The sequence below is a fragment of the Vidua macroura genome, chromosome 6 (assembly GCF_024509145.1).
Source record: "Vidua macroura isolate BioBank_ID:100142 chromosome 6, ASM2450914v1, whole genome shotgun sequence".
NCBI classification, from domain to species: Eukaryota; Metazoa; Chordata; class Aves; order Passeriformes; family Viduidae; genus Vidua; species Vidua macroura.
In genome coordinates, this window is record NC_071576.1 from 43413984 (window position 1) to 43424283 (window position 10300).

A 10300-nucleotide genomic window follows, 5' to 3' on the forward strand; every position below is an offset into this window, starting at 1 on the left:
TATCCCTTAGAAACAATATGACCAGAACAAAACAAAGACCCTTCTTTGCAATTTTTTCTGCTTTCATCTCATATAACAACTGGTAAATGCACCAGTGCATTGCCTCTTGGAGAATGCCCAACACACATGGTGTTTATTAAACTAACTCCTCTCAGCAGCTTAAGAGGGAGTGTAAATTTCAGACTTCTCTGTACCTCTGCAGAAGAATCTGATTCCTTGCAGGGACACACCATCACAAACCCAACACCAAAGGTGCTGTACATTTAGAGTTCTGCTGAATCACGGTTTTCCAAGACCTCCAGTGGCAAGGAGTCACCTAAACTACCCCCTGAATCAATGGTGAAGCTCTGGCTTTTTAATGTTTTATGAGCATTCATGAACTTCTGGAGGTACTTGGAGGTATACAGCCAGTGGTGCTTCAAGACATCCTCCATCTCATAGACCTTAGACTGCCTGGCATTCATTTTTCGGAATCTCCTAAACAATTTGTTTCCAGACTCATTTCCTTCACTTGCCCAGGCCCCAATGGACCCATCTCTTTCAATGATTTCAGGAACATGAGCAAGTGTTTTGTGGAAATAATTTGTAATCTTGCCCTCATATCTGTACTTGAACTTTGTAGATAAGAGCTCTGCAAAACGCTGTGAATTGTAGCTATACTGGCACAGCAGTTCTGGACACTCCTTGGCAGGGCACGAGGATCGCCACACTGGTTTCATCTTCAGATAAAGGTCCATTAGTTCTTTTAGAGCTTCATGCCTTTCCTCACACTTAATTAATTCACATACTGCCTCTACAGTCTCTTTGGACATGAGCTTTCTAGCAAAATTCCCACTCATCTTCAGCATAGGCTTCAAGTTCATCTTCTTCCTGAGATGTTTGTCAAGAGTCAACTGCCATCTCTTCCTCTCCTCTTTAGAAACATCAGGATTCTTGTAAAGTTCACCAATCTCCATCTGGAAAATCCTGTAGAATTCTGTTGCATTGCCAATGTCGCAGTGCAATGCATCTATGGAGGGAACAGTCTCAATAAAAGGTTTGGCTGAAACACCCTTCACTCTGTCACGGAGCTCATCAACAGACTCGTGATATGGGTTGGACCTCCATATTTCATATCGCTCCAGATTTTCAGCATGACTTCTGGTTATGGTGTGGAAGACCAGATTCTGGGATGCCTCCAAGCGGGTTGCATCACACAGGGTACAAATATAAGTGGAACCTGAGGCCTCCAGCCCTTCCACTTCCCGCAAGAGTTTCTCATCATATCCCGTACCTCTAAAGACAAATCTAAATGTTCTTAGGATGCCTCCCATATCAAGCAGCAGTTCGCTGTTTTTCATAGCCTCTCTTTCTGCTATGAGGGGGCTCAGGATTGCTGTCAGAGTTTCATGATCTGATTCATCAGCCAGCATAAGGCACAAGGGCTTACAGCACAACTCTGAATTGGGCTTTACTTCCTCAAAGATTCTCTTGCTTTCATTCCCATGTGCTAGAGAAATGTTCATGACTGTGAAAGAAAAGCGAACAGCCTTCTCTGGGACAGCAGGCCCACTTCCATGCTTCTCACTGACATCTCCCATTCCATCACAGGACTCTTTTACCACCACAGTGAAGGGGCCATTCAAATAGTCGTCCAGATTTTTTGCTTTCATGCCTTCCAAGATCTCCTCCTCCATGTCCTTTAAGGCACAAACTAAGGCTGCATCGTATCGGAATCTCTTTGCAATCGTGTCTACTGGGTAATCATCAATTGAGAGTGGCAGTCCTGATAGTCCATCTATAATTCCCACTTCTGTGTTAGTGGATACATTTTTCAGGGGAGGTTTCCACTCAAATGGGTGATAACCTGGCAGGAGGGCTTTCTCAGCAGTGCGAAGAGCATGCAAAGGCTGGAAGATCTGCCTCCCAGTGACAGCTTTTACTGTTCTATACATTTTATGATACTGACTACAGCTGAGAAACGTGTTAATTCGGATGGCCAGACAGACAGCAGGATGAAGTCCAGATCCTCTCCCTTGCATTATAGCCTCCAGTTCATCTGCTTGTTTGTGTTCATTTTTTGCTCTCAAAGCTAGCAGGAACAAAGTCATGCATACAGCCTTTATGTCACCACCCTCTTCTTTCTCAGCAAAAGCCTTGACTTGACGTTTCAGTTCCCTCAGACGATGTTTCTGAGCTCTCCTCGTCAAAGACAGGAGGTGCTGCCTCGGTCGGCCACCTTTATTGATGTAGCTATACAGCTCTCCTTCTTTCATCTCCTTGTGGCCAGAGAGGTGTTGACCATATTTTCCATGTGAGATCTCTTCATCACATTCCTTTACAGGGCATCTTATACTCAGATTATCAAGGATGTTCAGGAAGGATTTCACTGGGGTTACCAGATCAGTAGGAAAGCAAGGATACCAGCAGGAGGGGCAATAGCTGCCCATAACCCTGATACATTTAAGGATGCAAGTTCTGCAAAACAAGTGTCTGCATGTTGTTTCCACTGGATCTGCCAAAATATGATCACAAATCTGGCAAGAAATAGATTTAATGAAATCTACTGGGTAATCAACTGCAAGCAGCTTGGTGCTGAGATGTATATCCTTACAATTTACAATCTCTTTCATTAAATTTTTGTTATTTATCTGTGCTTGTTTGAGTTGTTGGTTCTTTACACCTCTGTTTAGCTGAGAACGCTCCCCAGTGATTTTGACACGTTTGCCACGTTGCACACTTGGGAGCTGGCTTTTTCTCTTGACTCCTCGTCTGGTAGTATGGCAGACATCACAGTTTGGGGAATGGGGTTGCCACTCCATTGTGCTGTTCCTAGGAAAATACACTTCACATAGAGTATTACTGAATTTTCTATGTATAATATTCCAACAGTTGTGACAAAATTGAGTGGGATGGATGGTGTCAACATCCCCTCGCACATCAATCTTGAAAACCTTAGCAATAAGATCTGGCCAAGAGGTTGCTGTTTTTTCTTTCTTTCTCAGAACACACAGAGTTTCATCATCCACTGGCCCATGCACTGGGTAAGTTCTCTTGGAACAATCAGTTTTAAATGAAATCCCACAGATGCGACAGAGTTGCTTCAGATTGTTCTGATGAGCTCTATTGTCTTGTGTTTTCATGTCATGGGCATCTTCCTCAAGTCCCTGCCTATTGCTGGTTAACTCCATCTTCTCTCCTCTTGGCACTGCTTCATCTTTATTTAGGATTATTTCTTTGTTTGAAGAAACAGGCTCTTCTGCTTGATCTTTGTGTATGTGCTGGCTGCCATCAGAGGGTGTTTTTTCAAATGATCGCAATTTAAAGAGCTTGAATTTCCATTCAGAAAATTTTGTATATGTATGCTGAAGTTCTTCAGGTAGGTCCATTTGTGATGCTCCTGACATCTGCAGTCTCACAGAAACCAGATCACCTGAGAAACAGAAAGATGTAAGTTAGCTTAATTTCCAAATTAAAAGGCTGTCCACTCAATATATGAGATGAATTTCCAAATTTATTTTGACTTTGATCCTGAGGCATCACATGTCTATTTGCTCACCTGTGTGAGCCATTATTCATCCTATAGTAAACATCAATGAAGCCATTATTCATCCTGTAGTAAACATCCAAATCTGCCCCATCCTTCTTTTGCTTGATGGAGCTTACCATAAGTAAAGCTACTATAGACAATAGCATTACATTCTGGAAGCTGGTGATTTTTTTTAATGTGAAACTGAACTCAACTGGTGTCTGAAAAGTAGAATTTTGTGTGCTCATGCTGTATTATCTTAAATCAGCAAACCCACTGCTCTCACGTTCCTTGTTAGTTCTGAATCTGGTCAGAAGTGTTTCATACACAGCATTCCACATGGGCAGAGCAGCACATACTACTCAATGCCAATGTAGACTTTATTTAGGCCCCAGATTTGTAAGGTACTTTAGCATGTGCTTAATGAATAGCTCCATTAAAGCAGGAGGAGTGTGTCCTCTGTTGATGCAAAGCACTACAGTTCCCTGAACTCCACAGGGGATATAGCAATGAATACTGGCTTCAGATTTGATTGTGAGAGAATATTTATACACTGTATATTAGTCATTCATTTAAGTACCTTGCTGAGATCTCTCTATAAGGATTGCTGCTACTGGAAATCTGAAAATGTCTGTGTAAATTTGACCCTAATTTTAGCTTTCATAGAGGTGCAGCCAAAAGTAATATTAATGTGGTTTCCATGGAAATATGGTGTGTATAAAAATAAATACAAGACTTTCACCTCAAACATAGAAACTTTTTGCTACTGCATCAGACCCAGAAAATAAAATTGTATAGAAACAACAAGAGTGACTAACCTATTTTTTCAATACCTGGCATGAGAAGTGCACAAGGTAAACAAACAGTATAGAGCAAATTCAGTTATGTTTTCTGATTTATTTTGGTTTTACTGCTCTGGTTGGTGTGAGTAATAAAAAATGAGGAAGACTCTACCTTAAGACAATGCACTAGAACTAGAAATTACATAGCTGTGATTTCTGTTACTAATGTTATCAGCACTTAGTAATCCACATAACTTGCTAGAAATCTCAGTTTGGTGTCTTTTCAGAAAGTGTCCTTCATTAGGTAATACATCCAAGTCAAGGTCCAAAGTGATGATGCCCAGGGTTTCTGAGATTATTTCATCTATAACCTTTCAATAAAGCATCATTTCAGTACAACCCTTCAGAGTCTGTTGGGAAAGGACTGCATGCATTAATTAAGTTCCACATCCAGAATAACATACCAGTCTGATTAGCTCTTTCCTGAAGAGCTGAGTTTTACTTTAAAATAATTCATTAGGTTTGGCAACTAAAATGTTAGGTTTGTTTTCTTCCCAGCTTCTCTTCACTCCATCCCACTGAGAACAAGCTACCCATAGCACTGTCCCCATCTGCCCACATTGCTCTGTCCAGCTGCCTATACTCCTAAATTTCTCTGTCTGCACTGCAGTCCCCTGCTGTCCATTGCTGATCCAGCCTGGCAATGAGCGTGCTTGTATTCTGCTGTTCACAGATCTGTGAGGTGCAGCTGTGCACAGATGTATTCAGAGCATTACTACTGTCTCACATTCTTTTCTGCATCTTATGACAGACTTGGTGAAATCTATGCTCTGACCAGTAACCTATTTTCCCTGAATAGTTCTGTGCTCCTACCACCTGCAGAGTAATTGAATACCTACTTGCCCTATACTGCCCACAGATCCTTCTCTTCTACATAACACCCTATGCAGTTTAGTGTAATTTCACCATCACCAGCAACACTTTCAGAATCTCTTAAACCATGAGTAATGCCTCTACAGGACAACATCAAAGTCATTGTAAAGAAACAGCCAACACGGAATACGTTTAATGCAAAATATTTAATACTTTCTCTGCTCTTCTGACCCTTTGAGTAAGTGCCACTGCAGTGCCACACTCATCTCCAAAGCCATGACCTGACTCTTGCTACTAATCACCAGCTCAAATGAATCCCACAGGGTTTACCCATGTTAAATGAAAGTTCAAGCAGATTTTTCTTTTCCTCTTTCATTGAACATGTCCTGGAAGAAATGAATGACAAAGATGCGCTCTCAGGTTACCAGACCTTCACCTTCTGCAGTGGTTAATTGTTGCCAACAGGTTATTCATCAAATGCTGTTGAATTGTCTAGCTTCTAGGCAGTGGAGATTACAGCAGCTCTCTTGGGAGAGCAAGAAATTTTCCCAGTGTTAGGAATTTCCTGCTACTCATGCAAAATGCCCGTGTTCTGTTATTCTAGTTGGGGGTCATGCTGAACAATGTTTTTTCACCTTGCCTACCCCACTTAGATTCTTACAGAGGGAGCCCCAGGCATGAATCTCCAGCCATGGTTATTTAATCAACCCAAACAGCTGTGTTCAGTTTCACCTCTTTTTCTCTTGAAAAGGGAAAAGAAATCCCTTTTTTCCCCCCAGATCACAGTATTTCATACAATTCTGAAGACGAGCAAGATTGCAATACTTTTCTTCACACCAAGGAAGACTTTACTTTATAAAAAAGCTCACCAAAATGAACAGAACAACCTCTGAAGTGAGGAAGCACATATAAAATCACCGACCTGCCCATTAAACCAGGACAAGAAACCAACACTGGGATGTCCTGCAAGCATCTGGGATGCTGTCATTAATACTGCTAGCCTACCTTCAGCTCGTTGTGAGTTTGTAGAGCTGCTGCGGTGCCTGCCCAGTTTGTTCCAAATGTCAAGCTTGTTTGCTGTCTCTCAAGCGTGCTCTCACTCTTTCTGTGTTCCCTCTGCTTTTTAAAGACACTGCAGTGCTGTTTATCTCACTTATCCTTCTCCCTCTGAGTTCCCCGTACAACACTGGTGCTAACCACAGTTTATTTGAACTGAACACAATACAGAACTCTCAAATCCAGGTGACACCTGGCAATTTATGAGGCTTAACCACAAAATTCATATAAACAAGGTCGTCTTGTGTGAGACTCCTGGGCTCTGAGATAAGTATGCAGACTCTCTCTGAGGAGCACCTGCACTGTTTTTTAACACAAAGTTTGCATTTAGCTTTCTTCTTTATAGTTTCATAACTGATTTCTTCACTGTTAACTCTCTGAGAGGAGAATCTAGTCTTCATCACCCTAGTGTTCCACATCAAAGCTATTTCACTGAAGACCAATGTCTCACTTCCCCAGGCAGCCTTCTGCAGTTTGGGTGAATGACAACAGGGACCACAAAATGTCCATGCTTCTGATACCAGTATTTAATTTTAATGGCTATTACCTCTTTAGTAATGTGTATCTAGAGTCTTGAAGGCCCTAAGCAGGCAGGACAAATCATCAATATAAAAGATAGTTACCTACTTATTGAGTAACTGGTATGTATTACAGCAGGTATGGGCCATAGGTGACCACAAACAGCGGCCAGTAGAGTCTTTTTCCTGAAAGTCCAAGAAGAAAACTTCCAGAAAGCAACTATCTCAAAAACTGACTCAAAGTGGAAAGATGCTGTTGTATAACAGCACCCTGAAAGTTTTCAATCTCCACACACAACATTGTGCAAAAATTCTAGTGATCCATCAGGTCCTTTCAAACATGAACATAAGTTCATGCTCCAGAAGCAGGAATTTGCAAGAGCAGAAAAATTACATAAACACCCAGGCATTTCCCTTTTTCTGGAGACTTTGTGATCCTGCAGGACTTAAAATCCACTTCTGACTTGCACACTTTTCCCCGAGAAGGTGGCTGAGGGAGGCCACAGTGCTTACATTGTGGCTCAGGATCTCCCAGTTAATGCACCTCTTACTTGACAGCATCTGATGTCAGCCAGGAGGAAAATCAGCAAAAGTTATAATACTTGATATTTGCTATAGCTAAAATAGGTGAGAGGACTCATACTCTTTTATCTACTCTGATCTTACAATGCTTTCAGTTCTTAGAATCATAGAAGCCTCTAGGTTGGAAAAGGCTCTTAAGATCATTAGGTCTAACCACAAACCTAACACGGCTGAGTCCACCACTAAATCTTGTCCCTAAGTGACACATCTGCATGTGTTTTAAATATCCCCTTGGAATGGTGACTCAACAACTTCTGTTGCCAGATTGTTCCAATACTCTTCAACCCTTTTGGTGAAGAACTTTGGTGAAGAACTAGTATCCAATCTAAACCTCTCCTGGTGGAACTTGAGGCCATTTCCTCTTGTCCAATCATTTGTTGCTCGGGAAATAGCCCGAGCCCACCTTGGTACAATGTCCTTGAAGGAAAGGCAGTTGGAGAGAACAGTAAGGTCTCCACTGAGCTTCCTTTTCTCCAGGCTAAACAACCACTGCAGCTGCATCAGCTGCTCCTCATAAGATCTGTTTTCTAGACCCTTCACCAGTCTCATTGCCCCAGCAATGTCTTTATTGTAGTGAGACATCCAAAACTGAACAGAAGATTCAAGGTGCAGCCTCACCAGTGCCCAGTGCAGAGCAACAACCACTTTCCTGGTCCTGCAAGCCACACTATTGCTGACTCAGGCCAGGATATCATTGACTTTCTTTGCCACCTGGGCACTGCTGGCTCATTTTGAGCTGTCAACCAGCACCTCCAGGTCCTTTTCCAGCTATTCTGACTCAAGCTGCTCTTGTTAGATGATGTCTTGGAGAAGTGGTTAGTCCTGAGTGTTTGTGCCGCACGAGAGGCTAACAGCACCTGCAAACCAGTGTAAAGATTCATGCTGAAGCAAGTAATGTATGGAGAAAGGAAACAAAGTGTTTATGGAATATGCAATACATGGAGAAAGTAAAAGGGTTTAGAGACAAATGTTGATATTCTTGCTGAGATTCTGATACACACAAAATCCTAATATGAAATAAATCCCAATCAGAAACATCTGAATGGGAGTGTCAGGATTAAGTAGAACAGAAGCCCTAGATGTCATTCCAGGCCAAGGCAGTGTGAGACAAGGATGTCATGGCTGAGGCATTTCTGGACATCTGAGAACGTTAGATGGCTAGGGCCTGAACTCACTACTCTGCTGTTTTGCCTGAACTTCCTAACAACCTACCTATTTTACTATTCACTCCCTAGCACTTGGAGAGACCTTTAAAAAAAAAAAAAAATCAGTCGAGCTGCAATGCCAGATATCAATCAAAATCACTCTCTGCCGTCACAGACTGATTTCTTCTCTTATCTTGAAATGCCAGGCACAGTTCCCTGACAATGTGCATTGTTAGGATTGAGGAATTTGAGGCTCTTTGAAAAGTTTGGCAGATCTCTCCCTCTGGGGTGCTTATTCAAAACTTCACTCAGGTGGCTGGCTGCCTGTCCTGTCCCCTCGGGAGCCTGAGTTCCCATGCAAAAAGTGCAAAACCCCACTGTACAGGCATCAGCTTCCTTATCAAAGAACCACATGAGCATAGATAAGCTAGTCAAGTGCTTTTCTTCCAAGTACACAGGAAATCACCTTGGAAAAATATTGTCTTGTAGGGATAGAGCAGGCAGCTAAAGATTTTAATTGATCTCAAATTGGTACAGCTTTGGGTGTGTTTTGTGTCCATAAAAGCACAATTGCTGAACAGTCTGAGCTGCACAGATCCTGTACTGGAAAATGTTTTCCCTGTGCAGCTAGCACCACCGAGTGGAGAAAAGCATTTTTGCATTTGTCTCTGTTACAGCATGGAAATTAAGACGTGAGAATGGGCCTAAGCCTTACAGATTTGGAAATCCTTCTGAATAAAAGAATTCATTTATTCTTGGAATAAAAACTCCAGCTAAATTCCTTGAATTCTCAGTTAAAATAGATTGGACATCAGTGCCCTTGACAGCTTGCAGATTACAAAAAAATAGTATTTTTCAGACATACAAAGCCCTCCATCTAAGGATATCTGTTTTACAAAGCCATGCCATGATAAGCTTCCTCATTTTACAGCTCATGAAAGCAGTATACAGTATGTTTACTTGGCAGGAGAAATTTGTCCAGTTGTCCAGGAGCAGGTCCACAAAGTTTCAATTTATTTATTTGTCCTTAATGTTGTTGCTTCTTTATTGTGATTCTTTGGAGCCCTATCTGATGGCCCAGGTATTTCTCTCCCTCTTTAGCTTCCTGGCAAGTCCTAACAAAAAAATGTAGGTATGTTTTGGGCACAAGCAGTGCTTGGAAGGGTGCATTAGGGTCTGGCATGGCCTTGCCTGTGGGAGCAGCACCCTGCAGAGGGAGACGGGTACTCTAGCCATGGAACAATCCACTGGTTTGCAGCTCCCAGGGAGCATGGCATGCAGACAGAAACACTGAAAATCCCTGGAAAACTGTGCCCCCCAGCAAATCACACACACACACACAACACACACCCCTTATATCCCCCCAAACAGTGGGAACAGTTTGTTGGATTTAAATGTGTGTTAATCAGAGATTCTTCCCAAGAAACTAATGCAACCAACCAATTTCCCCTCGTTCGTTCCTAAGGCAATGAAGCTGTCTGTGTTCACACTGTCCCGGTATTTCACTTTCTTACAATTGCCTGCTGTCCTGGCCACAGCCCCCGGGGGAGGCAGCGCACCCGGCTTCGGTGTCTGCAGGAGTCCCCGCGGCACAGCTGGGGCGGGCAGAGGAAATCGTTTCTCGGGAGCGTTTGGTTTGCATTTAGAAAGGGCTTTTTGGTGACTCCCAAGCCGTGAGCACGCACACCACCCCCACCGAGCCCCGGCTCTCCGCGCCTCGTTTTTAACGGCGCTCAGGACGCAGCGGAGCGCATCCGAATGGCTCTTCATAGAAGTATCCGCAGCGCGGAGCGAACACGGCCCCGGCAGGAGGGCTCAGCCGCCGATGGTGACAGT

At 42.9% G+C, this 10300-nt stretch overlaps 1 protein-coding gene across 1 annotated transcript; it reads right to left on the reverse strand.

The window, feature by feature from the left end:
- Window positions 1–263: 263 nt before the first annotated feature.
- RAG1 (recombination activating 1) lies at window positions 264–3386 on the reverse strand. The gene has a single exon (XM_053980421.1). It carries the CDS (start codon window positions 3384–3386, stop codon window positions 264–266), a length of 3123 nt encoding a protein of 1040 aa, XP_053836396.1.
- Window positions 3387–10300: the final 6914 nt, after the last annotated feature.